We start from the raw sequence: 23,198 nt of genomic DNA, 5'->3' as shown, positions 1-23,198 counted from the left end.
TTGGAGATAAAAACTGATACTGACTGGCTTAAAAATGAGGCATAATGAACGACGGATCTATCTCGAAGAACACTTCACACCAATTGTTAACCCCTTTTAACCTTGTTTATGAGTTGCATGTTCCCCGTGGTTTCAGCCATGTGCTCTTTTGTCTTCGGAGAGACGTGCTCAGATCTGCATAATGTGACCGGATTCAGCTTTCTAAGAGCTGAACCTTCATTCATTAATATTTGAGGAAGTAGAGTATGATTAGGAGAGTGATAACAGGGAGTGGCATCAAATTAAGGTGATAATAAGTTGTACTGCTTTATTCTTGTTTTGCAAAATGTAGAAGCATTGTCCTTTTTTGTAGTCATTTTCTTTCCAGTGCTTAAATACAGCGTATAAACTGTATAAAAAGTAAGGAAGCGTATGTTTGGCCGGTTATTTCTTTGTTGGAACAATGCTTCTTGGCAATAAATCTTATATAGTTTGATAAGCATATTTATTTCCCATTAAATTTTGCCACATTTGTAAGAAAAATACAATGCAGAGTTGAGTATGTGGGTTGTGCCCTTGAAAAACCAACCAAATTGTCTCTGTGAGTGCCAAACAGCTTATTGTGCTACTGATTCTTGTTTTGAACTTCAGGTGAAATCAGGTGTGTACCTACAAATAGCGGCATCTGTGAACATGGACCTTGCTATAGTGTTCAGTTGGTGTCTGCTGTAAACATACTACCCTTGACTGATTTGGATAATTTGATTTGTTTCTTCAGACTTCAATCACCCAATCCAGTAAATCACACCAAACAGCAGTCAATGGCAAAATAAACTGTTTGGCATTGACAGAGAAATGTCAAGGGTTTAATGTTGTATCATCTAAGGGGAAATAAACAGGCTTTCCAACAGCATAAGATTTATTGCCAAGAATCATTGTTACAACAAAGAAATATTCGACCTAACAGAAATTTCTTTGCTGGTGCTGGTTTAGTTTATTTGTTTCAGATCTATTTTTATGCTTTTTAGTGGGGAGGGCTGATGTACAATTAAAAAAAAATGAAATTTTGCTATATTATGTTCTGAAAGTGCAACCAAAGCTTTGCCTCAGCAAAGAACAAAGGTGAGAGTTCATCAAGTACAATGATATATTTAAAAAACCAAATGAAGCCAACTGGGAAGCTGATTTCATAATCAAGTCAGTCCCTACAGACTCTTAAAGATAGAGGCCCAACTTTTAACTTCTATGTATAGTTTCCCCCTTTATAACATCTGTATGGTAGTTAATTTTCTTTTAGGTCATTTTTGCTTTGACTGCTCTGATACAGGTTTTTATAGCTTCAGGGTCTGTTAGATCTCATTTCCACTAACTGGAGTAATTGAACATAACCTCGGTAATTTCCAGCCATGCAAGAAGTTTGTGATTCAGTTTTGGTTTGTGAATTCCTAGTGTTTTTTTTTTTTTCAGATTGTTACTTATCAGTAATTAGTAGATATGTGTGTCTGTGCATTGTACCCATACAATTTGTGGATGTTTCACACCTTTTGGAAAAGACTTGCTATTGTGACCTTTTCTACACTACTGCTTGATTGGCATACACGGATGGGATACATGCTTTAACAAACCTAGTTGCAAAGCAGTTGGCATGTTGCTGCCATTAAATTTAAAATGAGCTACTGTTTTTTTTCTTAAAATGATAGTTCAAACAGTTAAATAATTATTTTTTTCTTCATATAGCACCAAATCATAAAAACAGTCAGCTCTATTAATACAATGAAAACCCCAGCAATCAAACGACCTCCTGTGAGAAAGCACTCTACAACTGTGGGGAGGAAAAACTCCCTTTTAACAGGAAGAAATCAGAACCAGGCTTAGGGAGGGGACAACCACAGTCCTTCACAAAAGCCTAATAATAACTAATGATTAAATATAAAGTGGCGCAAAGAAACACAAAGATCATGGAAAACTTCACCAGCAGCCTAGGCCTACTGCAGCATAACTAAGGGAGGATTTGGGGTCACCTGGTCCAACCTTAACTATAAACTTTATCAGTATGGTAAAAAATAAATAAATAAAAGTATGAATTTACCTAGATTTTGTTTGGAACTTTATTTGTTGAACTATATTAAAATTATATTAGATATTATATTAGGATAATTCTAATATAATATCTAATATAATTTTTGTCTACCAAAGTGTTACTGCCTGCAGATAGCTATACATACATAAGTGAAGCCTGGCATAGTACATCATGGCTGGACCACTGTATCTGTACAGCTGATGGACATGCAGCTTTAGCAAACATGACTATTAGGTACGAGGTAACTGTGTCAGACCATATACCTTGGGAATCCATTTATGTATATGTGTATATATATGTATATGTATATGTATATATATATATATATATATATATAAAAAAAAAAAAACACCCAGCACGCCCCTGTGGGCGGTTTATCCTTCAAGCTCGGGTCCTCTACCAGAGGCCTGGGAGCTTGAGGGTCCTGCGCAGTATCTTAGCTGTTCCCAGGACTGCGCTCTTCTGGACAGAGATCTCTGATGTTATTCCCGGGATCTGCTGGAGCCACTCGCCTAGCTTGGGAGTCACCGCACCTAGTGCTCCGATTACCACGGGGACCACTGTTACCTTCACCCTCCACATCCTCTCGAGCTCTTCTCTGAGCCCTTGGTATTTCTCCAGCTTCTCGTGTTCCTTCTTCCTGATATTGCTGTCATTCGGAACCGCTACATCGATCACTACGGCCATCTTCTTCTGTTTGTCTACCACCACTATGTCCGGTTGGTTAGCCACCACCATTTTGTCCGTCTGTATCTGGAAGTCCCACAGGATCTTAGCTTGGTCATTCTCCACCACCCCTGGGGGCATCTCCCATTTTGACCTCGGGACTTCCAGGTTATACTCGGCACAGATGTTCCTGTACACTATGCCGGCCACTTGGTTATGGCGTTCCATGTATGCCTTGCCTGCTAGCATCTTGCACCCTGCTGTTATGTGCTGGATTGTCTCTGGGGCATCTTTACACAGCCTGCACCTGGGGTCTTGCCTGGTGTGATAGACCCCAGCCTCTATGGATCTTGTACTCAGAGCTTGTTCTTGTGCTGCCATGATTAGTGCCTCTGTGCTGTCTTTCAGTCCAGCTTTGTCCAGCCACTGGTAGGATTTCTGGATATCAGCCACCTCCTCTATCTGCCGGTGGTACATACCGTGCAGGGGCCTGTCCTTCCATGATGGTTCCTTGTCTCCCTCCTCTTTCTTGGGTTTCTGCTGCCTGAGGTATTCACTGAGCACTCGGTCAGTTGGGGCCATCTTCCCAATGTATTCTTGGATGTTCGTTGTCTCATCCTGGACTGTGGTGCTGACACTCACCAGTCCCCGGCCCCCTTCCTTCCGCTTAGCGTACAGCCTCAGGGTGCTGGACTTGGGGTGAAACCCTCCTTGCATGGTAAGGAGCTTTCTTGTCTTTATGTCAGTGGCTTCTATCTCCTCCTTTGGCCAGCCTATTACCCCAGCAGGGTACCTGATCACGGGCAGGGCGTACGTGTTGATGGCCCGGATCTTGTTCTTACCATTCAGCTGACTCCTCAGGACTTGCCTGACCCTCTGCAGGTACTTGGTGGTTGCAGCTTTTCTAGCGGCCTCTTCATGGTTCCCATTCGCCTGCGGGATCCCCAGGTACTTGTAACTGTCCTCTATGTCTGCAATGTTGCCTTCTGGTAGTTCAATCCCCTCAGTTCTGACTACCTTCCCTCTCTTTGTTACCATCCGACTACACTTCTCCAGTCCGAACAAAATTCCAATGTCATTGCTGTATAGCCTGGTAGTGTGGATCAGTGAATCGATGTCTCGTTCACTCTTGGCATACAGCTTGATGTCATCCATGTACAGGAGGTGGCTGACAACTGCTCCGTTCTGTAGTCGGTATCCGTAGCCAGTCTTGTTAATGATCTCACTGAGGGGGTTCAGGCCTATGCAGAACAGCAGTGGGGACAGAGCATCTCCTTGGTAGATCCCGCACTTGATGGTGACTTGTGCTATGGGCTTGGAGTTGGCCTCTAGTGTTGTACGCCACATCCCCATTGAGTTCCTGATGAAGGCTCTTAGGGTCCCATTGATCTTGTACAATTCTAGGCATTCCAGTATCCAGCTGTGGGGCATTGAGTCATAGGCCTTCTTGTAATCAATCCAGGCAGTGCACAGGTTGGTCAGTCTGGTCTTGCAGTCTCGGCTGACTGTTCTGTCTACCAGTAGCTGGTGTTTTGCGCCTCTGGTATTCTTGCCAATTCCTTTCTGTGTCCCGCTCATGTATTGACCCATGTGCCTGTTCATCTTAGCCGATATGATGCCTGACAGGAGCTTCCATGTAGTACTGAGGCAGGTTATTGGTCGGTAGTTGGAGGGGACCGGTCCCTTCTTGGGGTCCTTGGGACCGTCCGACCTTCGGTTAGCCATTCCGGGTGTCTCTCGTTAACTAGCAGCTGGTTCATTTGTGCTGCCAGACGCTCGTGGAGTGCAGTCAGCTTCTTTAGCCAGTAGGCGTGAACCATGTCGGGCCCTGGTGCTGTCCAACTCTTCATACTGGAGACCCTTTCTTGGATATCTGCCACTGTGATGGTTACTGGACCCTGTTCAGGGAGGTAACTTTGGTCTGCCCTCAGATCCACTAGCCACTGAGCATTGCCGTTATGGGTTGCGTCCTTCTCCCATATGCTCTTCCAGTATTGCTCCGTCTCCAGCCTTGGTGGTGCTGTTCTCTTATTATTATTGTTCCCTTGCCACTGAGAGTACACCTTTGCTGGTTCTGTGGAGAACAGCTGGTTTATTCTCCTGCCTTCTATCTCTCTGGTGTACCTCCTCAAGCGGCTGGCCAAGGCTGTGAGTCTTTGCTTGGCAGTTTCCAAGGCCTCAGGTATATATATATATGCTAAGCAAGCCTATGCTAAGCAAGCCTACCGCAGACATGAGCGAGACAGATAAATATGAAGGCATGCCGGCTCGGACGTCGCCCGGATCAACAAGGTCCGTGTCAGGTGTTGAGGAACCAGGGCACCCTGACGAAAAGTGGGCTACTGGAACAAGAAGGCTTCGGTGGGCAAGAGACGAAAACAGGGCGTTGTTGGAATGCTACTACGCAAGTAACCCCGGCGGAAGGGGCTACATGAATAGGATGAGGGACCTATGGATTCTTCGATACCCAACATCCACAATGACGTCGAAACAACTAGTAGCTCAGTGTTCCAACATTCGAAGGAAGAAGGAACACGAGAAGCTGGAGAAGTACCAAGGGCTCAGAGAAGAGCTCGAGAGGATGTGGAGGGTGAAGGTAACAGTGGTCCCCGTGGTAATCGGAGCACTAGGTGCGGTGACTCCCAAGCTAGGCGAGTGGCTCCAGCAGATCCCGGGAATAACATCGGAGATCTCTGTCCAGAAGAGCGCAGTCCTGGGAACAGCTAAGATACTGCGTAGGACCCTCAAGCTCCCAGGCCTCTGGTAGAGGACCCGAGCTTGAAGGATAAACTGCCCACAGGGGCGTGCTGGGTGTTTTTTTTTTATATATATATATAGTGTTCATCAGTCACTTTGATTTTTCATTTTGTATTGTGATCAGAAACACTATTTTTTTCTTATTTAATATATATATATATAAAAAACACCCAGCACGCCCCTGCAGGCGGTTTATCCTTCAAGCTCGGGTCCTCTACCAGAGGCCTGGGAGCTTGAGGGTCCTACGCAGTATCTTAGCTGTTCCCAGGACTGCGCTCTTCTGGACAGAGATCTCCGATGTTATTCCCGGGATCTGCTGGAGCCACTCGCCTAGCTTGGGAGTCACCGCACCTAGTGCTCCGATTACCGATATATATATATATATATATATATAATTATAATATTTTTTTAAAGGTTTATACCTTGTGGTTTTTTGATTGATTGATTACCCACTGTGAATACTGATGAAATCCCCTGTTTATATATAAGAAAAAAATAGTGTTTCATCTTTGTGTTTCTGATCACAATACAAAATGAAAAATCAAAGTGACTGATGAACACTCTCATTCCAACAGTGACGGCCTTATAGATTATACGTTTTCCTGGACTCCTGCTGTATCGTCAAAACACATCCAAGCTAATTTTCTGCTGAGCTGCTCAAAAGCAATGGCAAACCTACACATCTACCTCATGCTGTTCAAGAAAATTAGCCATTTTCTCATTTATTACCTCGTTTCTTTTTCCTGTTTCACTTTGCTGGAGTGCTGTCTCCACACACATGATGATTAGATCCCCAGCTAAAAATACCTATCATTAATTTACATCATGACAAACCTCGAAAGTGCTGCGTTTCGCTTCTTCTTATCCTTCTTTTCCTCTCCCTCTGTCTCCCTCTTTGTGCTTTACCCTTCATCCCTCATAAACACATGGGTATGGGGCTGTTTTAATGAGGACGGAGTGGACAGATCCCTGGCCACAGCGCCACTGGGGACACCCCGCTGCAAATCCACCATCGTTATCAATTCAGCAGTGTCTTCTTCAAAAGGCCCCGATGTGGAATCCCAAACACTTCAGCTTTTTATTTAACCATCCCACTTCAAGTTCTCCAAAAGCATTTATGATGCCCTTTTATGCAGAAAAATTTCAAAGATCTTTTTACAAAGACTTCTTCTGTTGAGAGAAAGGTGAAAATCCCAAGCCCTCACTCTCCTCACGATTCGCATTTTCCATATGATGTTCCTTCTCATAGTCATTCAATATTGGCCATTAACCCGGACATGACCACTACCAGCAGGCAAACAGACATTACAAAATTTAATTGTGCGGTCTCTGATCCTTTCCCTTCCCTTGAACAGTGATTGCCCACTCGTAGCTTAACAATCCGCTTAACAGCAGATGAGTCGATTTAGTTGAAGCAGAAGCAGTGATGTTTATTAAAGCAATAACACAAGAGCAAAACTGTAACAAATGGATTAAAGCTTAACACTCCAATTTAAGGTGCTGTTGTTAACAGGTTTACATTAGTCTGTGGGCTTACAGGTTATGCTGAAAATAGTATTTTGAAGACTGACACATTCATTTTTTAGGATTTTACTACTGTGTGAAAGCTGGACCTGGATCATATCAACTTAACAGCTCTGCTCCGGTCTTAAGTGGATTTGGGAAGGTTTACACTCTACCAAACGCAGCCTAGGAAGCTTTTCTCCAAGCACATCAATCTGGTGTGTTACATTTTCTATTATCTTTATAGTTACTTAGTACCTCTACAAACCTATGATGTCCACCTTTTATGTATGGTCTATAGTTTAGATAAGATAACCTTTATTAGTCCCACTCGTGGGAAATTTGTTTTTAAAAAATTGCTAAAACTTTAGTTACAAAAGATTACGAGAAAATAAAGAGAAGATAAGAAAGAAGCTCAGAATGAGCAGAGCTGCTGTAACAGGCTGCCACACGCGGGGGGCGCCGGAACATTTGTCTTATCTTTTACAGATAAGGTTTGACTTATCTTTTAGATTTATCCTTTACAGGTTTCCTTGAGCTAAACAAATAATGTTTAGAGCTAACTTAGTTTGATAACTACAGTTACTAATACCTGTGAATAAAAATGATGGTTTCTACCATTAAAACCCATGTGGTTTCATTTCAGCTCTTCTTCTAAATCAGCAAATCAGACAATTAAATCAGACAATTTGCTGCACACATGTTAAAATTAAATATTATAGTTCAGTCTTGGAACTTTTCAGAGAACATTTTCATTATCGTTATGCAGCCTGAGGATCAGAGAGCCCATAGGTCAGGATAAACCTGGCTGGGGAAACCTTCAGTTCACTCATTAAGACCTACTCAAGGTCCCTTAATCCCCCCCAAAAATAATACTGCTGTGAGGTCAGAGAAGCTTATTTCTGTGTTTGAGTGAGTAAGTGATTTAGCTATGGACTTATCTCCAGGCAGTTAAAAACCAGACCAGGCCACTCATCACTAGCCAAGCGATGCTACTGACTAACCAAAACCATACGAATCACTTGGCTCTTCAAATAACTGGAGTTGGTCTCTAATTTACCATCACTGGCATGTCGCTGGTGTCGACATATATGCAGGCTTCTCCAAAAGTGAGTCCTCCGTCCTCCTGCAGGATAGCCAACAAATTAAAAAATGAGTAAGAAAAGTAACATTTAGAGGCGTTTTCTTTACAAAATGAACAAATTGCATCAGCAGAATCTCATCCCAACAATTAGTTTGTTACCAATCCTTAGGCAGTGGTTCAGCTATCGAAAAATAACTTAAAGCATCCCAAATGTTGCTTAAACTAGCATTTTACATGGCAAACACCAGAAAATAGTTCATTGTGAGCGGGTGGATAGCCCAATGAGTAGTTTCAAAGCAGCCCTTCAATAAATTATTAATAGTTTTTGCACTGTGATGGCATAGTTTACTCAAATTATATTTACAAAAGTGTAGAAAACTTTTAAAACTTAGGACAGGAAGACTCTGATACATGTTGAAAGCAGGGGCAAGCTGACTTGTGCTGAGCTCATTAATAAAACAGCTTTCCCATGAATTTTCCTTGCAGCTTCCCAAACGGAAAGTAGTATGGCATGCAGAGTCTGTAGACAACTGTAGGACAGCCCACTCAGGCTAATAATTATTCTGCAGAAGAGTATAAACAGAGGGGTTATTACTGTCCAAGCAAAATGTAAACACAGGGTTTGCTTGTTACGATACACATTTAGAGCCCAAAAGTCACCATGCTGCACCTGGTGGCTGTCTATCTGGGAAGGTACAATGCTCCAGCCTCCACATATTCATTCATATTATAGTATGCATTAATATTACATAAGGTAGATGGCATTATGGTATTTGCAACAATAACTTGTGGAGTGCAAATACGGAGAACAATTCAAGCTACAATAAACAGTTGTTTTATTTACTCCTGTTGTTCCACTTCTAATAGGCCTTTAATCTGCTTTAGTAGTACAACATATATCATCCTAGACATTAATGGGAACATTAAGTATAATGAAATAGTTTTATAAGGTGAAATGGAAGAAAAACCAAGTAGTTTTATGTTGGACTGACTGTGCTGTGATTAAGATTGTCGCTGCAGAGAAAAAGAATCAGATTCCCTTTATTACACAATCTGATTGCAAGAATCCCTTTTTAATATGACATTTTTATATTGACAGCCAGCAGGGCTTGGCAGACTCCAAAAACGAAGGTACAAGGAGTTATACTCATAAAAAACTAATTACCGTAGTTTTCGGGTCATAAGCTGCTACTTTTTCCCCACACTGTGAACACTGTGGCTTATATAGACGTGCGGTTAATGCATTTTTTTTTCCATGCGGCCAAAAACATTTTGCCTGGTAACAGTAGACCAATCAAAATGATAAGTAGTGTATATATACGGTATATATTTTTATCGGTTGTTAAGAGACGTTGTAATGTTGTTTGTGCACTGCTCCGTAAAAAACCCATAAGCAACGTAATTTGTGTGTTACCGATACGTACGTATATTTAAAGGTAGCCGTGTTACAGGCGCTGTTCGAGGAAAAAAAAGCATTTGCAGAATGTATTTTTGTATGTTACCATAACATTTATGTTACCTTACGGATTAAATTAAACGTTAAAAATCCTCACGTGTAGTATTTCTCTGTAAATATCTCATATTACAGGTGAAACGCATACGGCTTAAAATACGGTGCGGCCTGTACAAGTACAAAATTGGTTTTCTTTCTACAATTAGAGCATGCGGCTTTTAATCAGGTGCGCTCTGTAGTCCGGGATTTATGGTAGATACACTGCACATTTTGTCTCTATTATGCCAACTCTTGTCAATGTGAGCCTGAACAACTATCTGATGAGTTTCACTAAACTCTAAAAAGAAAAAAAAAATCTATAAATTGTGTAACAATTTTAGAATAATGTCCCATTAAATTAACATTAAACATTAAATTATAAAAACCATGAATATTGCATCATCTATAAAACATAATATCATGAAAAGAATCTGGGAATGTGGAGAAATCTCTGTATGCAAGGGAAAAGGCCAAATGTCTTTTTTCTTCTTTTTTTTTTTAATCTGGACTAAAGACATCCAGTTTGTCACCACCATCTCTGATTGTGGCAATGATCGAAATGTATTAGTGCTTATGGAATTGGCAGTTTGCACATCTGGAAAAGTGACATCAAGAGTCTGGGGGATGAACCTGTAGTCCAGATCATCTGGTGCAATACTACAAAGAAGATCCGGGACCATTGAGAGTCCTGTATCAGACAAAAATGGGACAACATTCCTCTCCCAAAAGTCTGCTCTAACCTTCAACGTGAAACTGAAACGGCATTATCTATATTTATTGCTTCTGCAGTCTGCACTCATACAACCTCTTAGCTTTTTAGTTTTTTTTTAATTTATTTTAAATGATTACAGTGGGGCATTCTTATCACAGCTATCATGATTTAAAGCTAATACCTAACAAAAAATATTCTTGATTAGCCTCACTAATGAACCTTTACACTAGATTAAGCTTAATTTTTACAATGTTTCAGAACTGATTAACTGGCTTTCTACACTTTACGATCATGTTAAATGTTAAATGCAACATATCAGTGATCTGGATCACGCATGATCCATGCAGTCACAAAGTAAGCAGTATTTGGCAGTTTTAAAAAATAACTAGTCCTAACTGGAGAGCTCAATTAAAGATGGAAAGAAAACAAACCTCTTTTAAAATCTCACTGAGATCTGAACAACTTTAATAACTAAATGCTGATTAGGAACAGAGCGTCTCTAAACTCTATGACATTTGACTTGGGTCATATGTTCAGACAAAGGTGGTCGTTTCTATAGTGCCCTTTAACAATCATAATTTGCCTTCCATTTCAAAAGTGAACAGTTCAAACATATTGGGGAGCCTTATTTTTGTGCAAAAGCTTGTTTTTTTGAGACAGTTGTAGTCATCTAGTGGCCATAAAAAAGAAGACATGTTTAAGGAAAATATGTCTGTCTTTTAAACATTAGAATTACTCGGTCAGGGCTTTGTGGTTCTACCAAAGTTGCAGTTTTCATCAACATCTATCCATGAGAACATGTCTTGATTTTATCCTATTAGACATTCATGTTAATTGGAGTTTGAAATGTTCGGGCGACTCCTCCTGGAAGTCATTTGACTGGTTATTTTGAAGTTCCTGACTAAAGGAATAGGGAGCAAGCCTATTTAGTGTCACTTACGTGGCCACAGGGACTTATAAACAGCATGTATAATTATAATAAAGAATTCAGTGATTTTACTCTAAAATACAGTTTCATTTGCACCTCAATCCACAGCTACTACAAAGTATAACACTTTCCTATTTCTACTAGAATCAGCATGATGAATCAAGCCCGTGGCTAGAGGTATCAGTCAGTCTACTCAAAAATTACACACTGCCCAGCACAACCACCACACATTACTATACACATGCATACAGGTTACTTTTGATGAGTAAAGCAGGAGATGATATTTTAAAGTCTTTCAGCACGTTGGCAAAATGATTAATTTGAGGAAATTTGTCACACGTGTGTGTACGGAGCACTGAACAAATGATGGAAAGATTCTGGATGAGTGCTGTCACCTCTTCCGCTGCTGTACAAGCACTTCATATCCAGCGTCATCCACATTGTGTGCTGCCACCAGCTTGTATTAATAACTTGTCAACAGAAGTGTTTGATCCAGTCAAGTGACGATCGGTACCGCCCGCATAAAAAAGGAGGGTTCCTGCCCCTTCTTGAAATTTTCACATTGATTTTCTAAGTGTAAGCTTGAAGAAAAACGGCTCACTTGGCAGCTGAGTGGTCACATAGATGTCATTACTCTTTGACAATGACAATAGTTGAGCAGAAACTGGTGTAGGAGTAGGTATCTATTTTAACAATAAGGCTGAGTATGTGCTTGATACCTTTCCTTCTGCTTCCCCAAGAGAGCCTTTTCTGACTCCTTTGTTGCACCATGATTTTTTCCTTAACAAAGTTGACAAGTTTTATATAAACTTCTTTTAGTCTTTAAAAAGACAAATTGGACCAGACTGAAACATACCGCTGTGCCTCTTGCTACGATCTTCCTGGATGTCTTTACCTCTCTGCGCTCTTGTCTGACTAAGTGCAGCTATACTAGCATAGTTATCTATTAACTATTAGCTGACAATGACAAGTAGGGAAGGATTTTTTAATTATTTATTTATTTATTTATTTTTACAACTGGTGCTTTAGGAAAAGTAGCAATAAAATACTGAAAACACAAAATGATTTGCATTAGGTCTCAGTCATCAAAGCTTTCATTACTGAAGTGTTAAATGAGTTATTAAAAGTTTTGTCTTTAGCAAATGTGGTTCGGGGTGATTAGCGAGATAAAACTCATGCGCAGATGATAAATGAGAGTTCTTGTTTACGTGCTAATGCTAGCTAGGTTTCCCACAAAACGCAAATGGTAACTGATCTCAAGGCACTGAGAGCAGAGCCAGCAATGGCGTTCCTCACGTGCTTGTCCCCCGTCATTCTCTCATCAAAGACCAGAGGTTTATTCACAATGTTTAAAAGACCTACATGTAGAGTGGTGAATTGTTCTTTAATGTCAGTCAGGGACACTTTGGATGGGAAGGCATGTTCACTTGAAATAGGTGAAACATATCCAAGGCTGTCAATGAGCAGGACAATTGATATCTACTTCAACTATATATTATATAAAAATTCAATTAATTTTTTTATAGTGCCAAATCACAACAGAAGTCACTTAAAGGTGCATTATATTGTAAGGTAAAGACCCTACAGCAATACATAAAAAATCCCACCAATCAAACAATCCCCTATGAGCAAGCACTTGGCAACAATGGAAAGGAGAAACTTCAACTCAACAGGAAGAAACTCCCTACAGAAGCAGGCTGCCATCTGTTGTGACACTGTGGAAGAGATCCAGATTAATAATAACTAAAGATTAAATACAGAGTGGTGCATCAATACTTAGAGAGTGTAAAGAGGGGAATGAAGAAGAAACACTCAGAGCATCATGGGAAGCCCCCAGCAGCCTAGGCCTGTTGCAACACAACTAAGAAAGGGTTCAGGTACTCTTGATCCAGCACTAACTATAAGATTTATCAAAAGGGAAAGTTTTAAGCCTAATCTTATAGGAGAGTGTCCTGTTTTCTGAATGCAAACTGGGAGCTGGTTCAACGGAACACCAGAGCTGAAGGCTTTGCCTCCCAACTCTAGTAACCAGTAGCACTGTGAGCCTGCAGTCTAAAGTAAAGAGCTCTGTTAGGATAACAAGGAACGATGAAGTCTTTAACCCTCCTGCCATCCTTTAAAAAACTCACACCCATCACCCTAGGGACCATTCTCAGCCACGCCATAAAAAGACCATATATCCATATTTTATTCCACTTTAAATTAGCCAACCTTGTAAAACTACTTCTCCCTGAAATATTCATGTAAAGTTTTAATTATATTTTCGTTGTTTTAACCCTTCAAATCCCAGTGTTATTACATGAGCGCCCTGTGTTATAAGCCCCAAAAACCAAAAAACGAAACTAAATATTTCCACAAAAAACCAGTTGAAGTAATATGTGATTGTCATTATAAGTAGGCCTTTAGATGGACCAAAGATTGGCACCAACATACATTTTGACCTGCCATTATTTTTTTTGCATTTTTTTTGCAATTTAAAAATTAAAACTTCAAGGCCCTGAGTCTTCATTGACATCCAAGAAAAGAAGAAAAAATAAAATCATATGATGATAATTTGGGGTTGAAAAATAGCGTTTATAATGGAAGTCAATGGGCAGAAAATGGTCCCCAGGGTGATGGGTGTGGGGATTTCTGCTGCTCAGCCATTTTAGGCTGATTTAAGGAATTCACACTGGAATATTAACATTGACAGGTAAAAACTATCCTGTGGCAAGTTTGGTTATATTCCACTGAACACAGTGGAAATGGCAGCCATTTAACACATAGCAGTGGCACAAAAAGGTCCCAAGAAGGCAGGAAGGTTAAGATAACATGGGCCTGATCAGACAAGATCTTGTATGAGAGGTGAAACCTTTTAAATTTGACTTTGGATTTTCCTTTCTTTTTTTAGTCCTCATCAGAACTCTTGCTGCAGCATATTCAATCAACTGAAGGCCTTCCAGGGAACTTTTAGGACGGCTAGATCACTCTGACATGGGGTGTTTCTAAAGAACATCATTTGGATGTCTGAATTTGGGAATTTCAGACTTATAAGATACAGTGGGAAATAAAATTCCATAGGGTGTCTCAGCATATCAGAGGAGTGTGTCTGACTGAAAACTGAAAAATCTCTTACTGACATTCTGATGTCAGTGTCATGTAATAAGACCTGAGATAAAGGTCGTATGGATGTCTGTGTTATCTTGAATATAAGATGAACTGCAAGAGGCAACCGTATCTACATCAGACAGTGCGATGTAATTTTTAAGGTCATGACTTATGGAAACACATATTGCTGCTGAGTTTTGGATTTTTTTATTTTTCAAGCTCTGGAGTTTCCACTTGTAAATTTCTGACCCCAGAAAATGAATGCAGCATAAGTAATGTGGTGCCAGTACTGAACACTTTTCAAGGGCATTTTAGATTCCTAGCTTCAACAAATATCACTTGGACAGTAAATGGTGTATTCCAATGTCTGAGGGGTCCTCGGGGTCATATTTGGCATGCCTTAAAAAAAAAAAATCACAAAATGCAAAACCTTGCCAGGGCTGTGCCAATCTCTCTGCCCCTGAGCACATTCGTAATCACGTAAGCGATCCCCCCCTACTCAGTACCACCAGCATCACCGCACTCCTACTTCACTGAACACCCAGTAAAAGTGATCATTTCAGTTGAATCTAAAGCATGAATTCAGCTGTTAGAGGACAAAAGGTTGCCTTATTCAGATGTTTTATTCAAAATGACATCATCTGAATAGCTCCTATTATCAAAAGGCAGTCTTCAGAAATATTCAAAATAATACTCGGGTGATATGTAGACCTTTGTCAAAGTTTCCGAACAATGGCTTTTGTTCAGCAAGAGTTGTAGCTCAATATCTCCCCACTCCTGTCAATTATTGGCTGCTAAACAAGCATCCTACAGTAGTGGGACCATTAGAAAGGTAGCGGAGTAAATTCTGCCACTCTTCTCATTTATCTTCTTTTCACGATGACAGTGCCATTATACACTTGTTCGTGAGAGAGAAGTTTTTCCTACTATTTTCTGGGCTCCATTAAGCTTCTCTATGCTCCTCTCTTTGAGTCCTTTGCTGGATTAAATATGAAGGACAGACAGAGCGGGGTGGGAAAAAAAAGACAAGGACAGGAGAAAGCTGGAAAAAGGTGCTGAATTAATTTGTGGAGAGCAATTTTATAACCAATTAAAAAGGATTTTTTTTTATGTCCTAAACGATGTCTTCAAAAATTCCAATTTTGATGAATTTCAGTGAAGTTTTACTTCACTTTGATGCACAAAAATGGTCTTAATTAAACATACTGAAGATATTTCCAGCGAGCAAAAAACGTGTTAACTCTTTACCCTCCTGCAGGTAACCTTTGTTTGTCTTTTCTGATCTGAGCAGTGTCTAACATATTTTGGCATGCTTCCAGAACAAAATGACAAAACAAAACAGATGTGCATTAAAGGTCTGTGAGGGCGATCCCTACCTGTACCCTTGGAAAAACCATTAGAACCATGGAAAAACATCAAACTACATCTTTACTGATTCATACTGAGGTGTCCAAACGGGTGTATGTGATATCCTCGTGTTGGTGTTGTACGTGCATCATCATCATAATGTTGGTCCAGGATTAACATTGCAACCGACCAATCATCGAATGTCATAGCTTTGCAATGTGGCAGGAAAAATTTAAATATGCCCTTTTTATATATAAAACTCTTTACTGGTAAGCATTTCAAGTGTCTTCTTTATTAATTTATAGCATATAATAAATGCATTGTCAAGTTAGCTTTGCTGTTAGTCAAACATAGGTTACTCATATCAGGTTGCTAGCAACAGTTTTTAGTAGCATTAACTGATCTTCATGGTTAATGATAACTGAATCCTCAGACAACATCATTGGTTAGTTGCCATGCTGATCCTTGACCAACATGATTTTGACAATGTAGAAACAACAAAAACATGGAGATATTAGATTGTGTGTCATAACTCATCATTAAGGGTATAGGGTTTTAGGCTAAAAAGGTTACGACTGACCAACCAGATTTGGCCCAGAGACAATGATAAGTGGAACGGTACCTATATAGGACTTTCAGTACAAGTCTCATTTGCCCAGTCAAACACATTATTCTGTGCCAAAGTGCTTTACCATACATTCATATTTCAATGAATAGATTAAGGACAACCTGGGGTTTAATATGTTGTCCAAAGACACTTCAACATACAGGCTGGATATATCTGTATCCTGAGCCCCAATCCCTATGTCTGTAGATATGTGGTAGGTCTTTACAGCCTTAGATGCTTTAGATCTCTTTTTCCTCTTTTTTGGGGAGGTGTTTTCATTCACTGACCCGTAGCTGTTTTTGTTAGTGCTTCACCTACATTCTGTCACATCATGCACAATTCTGCTTTTGTTTAATATCTAGTGAGTGTCACTGCTGCTCTGATGAAGTTCAGAAAAAAGTATACCGTCTAATGTTCAGATTCTTTTTCCATCCTTTGTTTTGATGACAGAGATGAAGTTAAGAGCTCAGCATGATGTAGCCTCCAGCTAGACATCAGACTTTTTTAATTACATATGAGCCAGTGTGCTGCTCGGGATCCTCAGGGATGAAGATCGGTAGTTTGTGAGTGGATATAAGTGTAACTAAAAAATAGCAGGGTCACCTTACAGTATTATAAAACTTGAAGAGGATTTTAGAACTGCAAAAATGAGCAAAGGTTTCTTTCTTTTGAGAGCAATGAAAATACTCTACAGCAATCATGCCACACAGTGCAGGCTAGCTTCCAAAGCTTCCCTTTTATTATTTTTGCAATAGTTTCCACAAGTACTTACATTGTGTGTCGGTCTCTATTGACTGGTATTATCAATTTAACCACAATTTCCACAATGTTGTTCATTTAACAGTAAGTTAAATCCCCAAAAGAATGTCATGGATTTAGTTATTGTGCAGCTTGTTTAGTCTTTTTTGCATTTCTACACTTTGGGAAGCAGTAATAAGCAGAAAGAGCAAGCTTTTAGAAGTTTCTGGTTATAATATAAATTTTCTTTGACATCACAGTAACGTTTAAAATGTAGAAGTTTTCAGCCACATTCTGAAGTTGTAGATGGATCTTTATTCTGTGGTTTCCAAAAGAATTTGTTGACATTTTCTCACAATATACATCATTTTTCTGCATAAGTATTGACACGCAAAGTTTAAATTTATTGTGTGTTATTCGATTTGACAGCATTATTACTTCATGATAGTATCTTTTCTGACTTTCTTATATTATTTGTACTTTTTTGCCAGTTGTTTCCACATTCCATTTTCCCTTCCTCAACAGGTGACTACGTGTTAATGACCGTTTACTTCGACCTCAGCAGGAGGATGGGCTACTTCACCATCCAGACCTACATCCCCTGCATCCTGACTGTGGTTCTCTCCTGGGTCTCCTTCTGGATCAAGAGTGATGCCACGCCTGCAAGGACGGCTTTAGGTAAGCTACACAATTTCTCTGCAATCTGAGTTAGGTAGCAATACCAAGGATCTATTTTTGAATGAAATACCAACTCCATTGCCACTTCATCTATGTCACTGCAGTTGTTACCTGTAAAATCTTTCAAATTACCGGAATATATTCACCTAGCATTCGTTTGGAGTCAAAACTGTTGAGTACGTGTGCATGGGCATAATATATTAGTCCTTTGCAAATGAATATGTACGTGACAGTGGGAATTTAGAGGTGCATTAAACCATCATGAAAATTCATGTCCCATCAGCTTGCTTGTTTCCGTTTTGTACTTTGTTGTAGTGTTATTCTTTCTCCTTGCATGACTTGACAACTGTTTTGAATTATTTTCCTCTCTGCTGCATGCCTATCATTAGTTCATTTGCTTTCCTGTGGATGATGATGTTGTGCAAGGTGCTGCTGATTTAAGATGGAACTCGAGGTAAGTGTTTGATGAGTTCATGACCACCCCATCCATTCATAGCTTCATAATTTTATTTAGTTAGGACTTCTATTTCCCCCCTGTGGGTGCCTCATTACAAGCTCATGCTGCGCGGACAAACAATGTTCATATTCACTGAGCTTTGATTAAATTCTCTTTGAGGTCCTGACTTTTTAAAGAGATAGCAAAAGCTGAATTTTGGGGACATAGAAATGTATTTAAACTGTCCGTGACATCTCGTACTGGCTTAAAAATAATGATTGTGGCGTCTGAATGCTGATCACAGTATAAACACCTAAAATGTTGATGTAGAGTAGGGAACAATTTGATATTAGGTGCATACTAGATGATATATGGCACACAGATAAGCATACAGAGATAACTGGTTAAAGCAGACACCAGCAACAAACAAATACATTACATGTATTATATTTTCTCACTGAAAATCCAATTAAGCGCCAGTGCCCCCTGTACCAAATTAACTGGTTAACACTTTGAAGTCCAACTCATCTTTGCAGTTGACCCTCTAACCCTAAGTTAGAATATGTCACTTAGTAAAAATTGTAATTAACTTGTTTCCCCACAAGTTCTGGCATTGGTTTTGGCATGGAATATAGTAAATAATGATTCCACTGACACACATCAAACACTTTGCCTTAATATGGCATCAGGGTTAGGAATTATTATCTATGGTGATTTAGTCCTCGGGGGTTTAGGCATAGGGTTGAGGAGCTAGGGCAGGGGTCAGCAACCTTTAACACCCAAAGAGCCACTTGGACACAGTTTCCACGCAAAAAAAAACACTGGGAGCCGCAAATACTTTTTGACATCTAAAATGAAGATAACGCTGTATATATTGTTTTTTTTTACCTTTGTGCTTTGTGTGAACAACTAAAGTAAGTAAGTAAAGTTTATTTATTAAGCGCTTTTCACAGACAGGCAGTCACAAAGCGCTGTACACAAATATTAAAATAAACCATACAATCAATAGAATTATACACAATGTAAAAGATCAAATGTAAATAATGTAAAGAATATAAAATACGTAGATCAACAAAAGGCTTGTTTGAACAGAAACGTTTTTAACTGCTTTTTAAAAGAATCCACAGAGCAACTAAGGTGTGTTGCTTATGAAATCCATGAAGTGCTACAGAGAAAATTACATTTTATTTATGTAATTAACACATTTTGAACTCTTAAAGAAATATAACAAAAGGAAAGACACCCAGCTGAACTAAAATGAACCATGTAGCAAACAAAAACTGTTGTGAGCCGCCACCCTTATATCACCTTTGGGCTTTTGGAGCCTTGGCCTGGCTTTTAAAAAGTAATTGGAAAAAATTGCACTATTCTGCTGAAAAAGGAAAAATAGATATTTACAAAATTCTGCCTAAATATGTATTTTACCTGGTTAATGTGTGTGGCGGGGCGTGGTCTGCAGTGCCGCAGCATGGGAGTCGGATGCACCTGAGCGGCACCCACAATCACGCCTCGCTGCCTTAAAGTCTGTGCTCTCTCTGCTGTTGTGTTGGTGTGTGTCGGGCTGTGAGCTGAAAAGCTACAGCCGGCTGTATGCGTACAGCAACCGTTTGTGAAAAGTGGTCAATAAAGAGATGCTGAAAAGCATTTTCATCTAAACATCGTCGGGTCTGCCGTGATATGTTTACAATGAGACTTCTGGTCCCGAACCTCTGCGCACAGCGTCTGTAAATCGGGGCTTTCATCTTTATGCAAGACTGTAAACTGTCATCTGTGAGGCGTGAGCGGTGTTTGTTTGTAACATAGTTCACGGTGGAGAACAGCTGCTGACATACAGTAATGTGGATCCGAAGATCCATAATTGGCCTAACTGGGGTTGAAAGTCTCGATAAATACACGGCGTTTCGGCGGGTACACCGGCTTCCGCGAGTGTGATGCTTATTTTGAGCGATGAAAAAATAATAAGATATAATTTTATTTTTATATTTCAAAATCACAATAATCTTCCAATTTAGAACTGCAAGTTTAAAAAAAAAGAACTAAACACAAATAAAATGCACTTCAGCTAAATACTTCTAATTTATTTTCCCAAACCACCCGGAGCCGCAAAATAAAGACTAAAGAGCCGCATGCGGCTCCAGAGCCGCGGGTTGCCGACCCCTGAGCTAGGGTCACATTTATCCTGTTGTATAGAATTTTTACCTATGACCTTAAAGGAAATCTTTTAACAGAAATCCAAATGCATAAGCAATACATAAATGGAATTATAAAAGGTAACATCTTCTAGTTTCTGCTACTTTATTTGTTTAGCACATAGCTTCAGTGCAACATGTCCTTAGCACTTTCCTCATTAGCCCTTAAATCTTGATGCCAATGATAATATAGTCTTTCAAAAAGGGATAATGGAAATGTCATGAGATTCAGTTTTATTTAAAAAAGAAAAAAAACGTCATTATTATAAGGTTACATGAAAGTCATCCTGGTATTCATGGGGAACAATTCACTTCCAATCTAGTTGACATCTGTTGAAAATAAAGCCTTTTGTTACGTGATTTACTTTGGTTGGTCACTCAAATTATCCCAAATTTCCCCAGGTAAGACCCCCAAATATCTAAATCATACTGTTATCTCCACTGCAGCAGCTGGCTTCAAATGCCTTGCTTTATGGCACTTTGGTGACACTTGATGGTAGCTAGACTCTAATTAACCTCTTTCACACAAATGTTCTCGCTTGACCCAAGAACTACACTTAAGATTATTTCTCCAACCTCTAGCCACCTTCACCCCAGCTGTCACTTGGGTTGAGACAATCCACGCCACTCTGAAGTTCTTTAATTCCTCTCAGTCCCTCCTGCCCTTCATCAGCCTGCCAATATTACAGAAGGTCATCTGGATGGTCTCTGCGTTAATATCTAAGTTTTACTGGAGTTTTGTCCCGCCCTATTCATTATCAAGCTCAAAGAAAACAATTCTCTGAACAATGAGGCCGCCACCAATAATATAATATCATTGCTTTGGCTTTTCACTGGGCCAAATGAAAGCTCTTTTCTTGTGCTATTAATGAAAGCAGATGATGACAAGAGTATGTGTTCGGCCCAGCTTGCTTCTTGCTCGTAGGCTGATGCAAGTTGACACGATGACAGTTTAACATCAAAACAGTGTGAAGAGATCAAGAGAGACACAACAACTCGAAGGTTTATTTTGAGTTTGTTTATAGCACTAAAGGAGTTGCTCCTTCCAAAAGCAAATTCTCTTATCTTCCATAAGCCTCAGATCTATTAAACTGAGATATATTGGACAGGTTTTATTCTATACTAATTCCTCCCCCTTTTTTAACCAGCATATAAAGACTAAAGCGACTATGGTTTTTCTACTTTGCAATGACAGCTGCTTTGTAATGTGAATCACACACCTCACAGTGTATGTGTGCCAGTCTGACTCTCCACTCCTGTGTCAGCCTGCCTTTTTAAGCCTGCATAGGACATAACTAAGTCACTTAATGCTTACAGTGTGTGGGTGGCAGTGTATTACATGACCAAAGGCAGTGACAGACTTGTGATCTCCCTCTCACAACAGGTAGCGCGAAAAAGCAGGCAGCCCCAGTCCTGATAAACATCCAGTTTCGGGTCAACAACAGAAAGTCATTTAGCCTTCCTCCTCTAGTACAACGCCCCCGTTTTAGAGTCAGCCTGAGACCTGATCCCAAAGCTGAAAGGGGAGAGGAGAGATAAGCACAGGAAAAGCTGGACACAAGGGAGGAACAGAAAAAAAGTGTAAAGCAAAGTGATGGCCTTTGGTACTTAAAGGCAGGGAGAAATGTCAGCTGGACGGAGTGGGATCAAGTCGGATTGAAGAGAAACTCGAGTCCAAGAAAAATACAGAGGATGCCACTGCCCCTGCTGACCCTCCACCCAACCGCTAAAGGGAAAGTGCCTCGACAAACCGTTAACATGTTCCAGGTGGATTTTCCAAAGAGCTCTCAGTCATACATTACTGCTTCAGCAGGATATGTGGACACCAGCGAGCTAAAAGTAAGTGAGCTGAGCTCAGGCTGATTCCCATTAGACCTCAATCTTTGTAGCGCAAATGGATCTTGACATAGATACAGGGGGTTGGTGATGGGAAATAAAACCACCCCAAGGCAGAAGCTGAGACTGTAGAGCTTTGGGGGTGTGAAGAAGAACCATGGTGCTGGAATTAATTGAATCTACTGGTAACATCCATCATCATGCTTCATAGCATTATCCAGAGAAATACAGAGTATCACTTAGTGTCACCAGTTTACTTCAAGGAGATCCACAGAGAACAGAGTCTTCCCCAAACTCTACCATTTTTGCTTTTAATTGTATGTACGTAGGTTTTAAGATTTCTGCCATTAACCCATCTTATAGGGGGCAGCTCAGTGAAAAGAAGTATTTAAAAGCAAAAGAAATAATAGCCCGAATTGTAAGGTACTTTTGAAGAGACGCTTCACCACCAAGTCTCAGAAAGGATTTGCAACATTTTTGTAGAACACACAAGACCCGTGTCTCCAGAGGAAACTGTGCAAAACCTAATAAATTGCCTTAAGCATCAGTTGTGACTGGAGACAACAAAACTGAGAATGAAAACAGTCTGGAGGGAATAAGAAAGAAGTGAGCTACCAGCCCTCCTGTAGCCTCCTCATCTCTGCTCGAGGCTATATTAGCTACTACAAGCATAACAGAGCTGAATCTCTGACCTGTTAGCAAGAACACTTTAACTTGGTGAAGAAACTATGTTTCTTTGTTTCTCCTGAATGCATTTTACTCATTTTTTAAGCTAACAGTATGATGGTTTTGGATGAATGCCATGCTATAAATTGCTTTACTGCTTTTTACACTGAACAAAAATATAAACGCAACACTTTTGTTTTTGCTCCCATTCCCCATGGGATGGACGTAGAGACCTAAAATTCATTCCAGATACACAATATAACCATCCCTCCCAAACAGTGGTCACAAATCAGTCCAAATGTGTGGTAGTGGGCACATCTGCTATATTGAGATAATCCATCCCACCTCACAGGTGTGCCACATCAGGATGCTGATCTGACATCATGAGTAGTGCACAGGTGTACCTCAGACTG

At 40.1% G+C, this 23,198-nt stretch overlaps 1 protein-coding gene across 2 annotated transcripts in view; it reads left to right on the top strand.

Annotated features, from left to right (window-relative positions):
- Nucleotides 1-23,198, top strand: part of LOC146547732 (gamma-aminobutyric acid receptor subunit gamma-3-like) — a 182,646-nt gene that overhangs the window by 135,602 nt on the left and 23,846 nt on the right. For both annotated transcript variants that reach the window (XM_085264491.1, XM_085264490.1), the window contains exon 8: nt 17,506-17,658. In XM_085264491.1, the coding sequence (XP_085120617.1) occupies nt 17,506-17,658 (153 nt within the window). The remainder of the gene's footprint in view (nt 1-17,505; nt 17,659-23,198) is intronic.

This window comes from Mchenga conophoros, linkage group LG23, assembly GCF_057382185.1.
Source record: "Mchenga conophoros isolate Kocher_MC1m ecotype Shallow Benthic linkage group LG23, M_conophoros_male_GT1.1, whole genome shotgun sequence".
Lineage (NCBI taxonomy): Eukaryota > Metazoa > Chordata > Actinopteri > Cichliformes > Cichlidae > Mchenga > Mchenga conophoros.
Note: the sequence above shows the minus strand (reverse complement) of the source record. Positions and strands in the feature narration are given on the sequence as shown.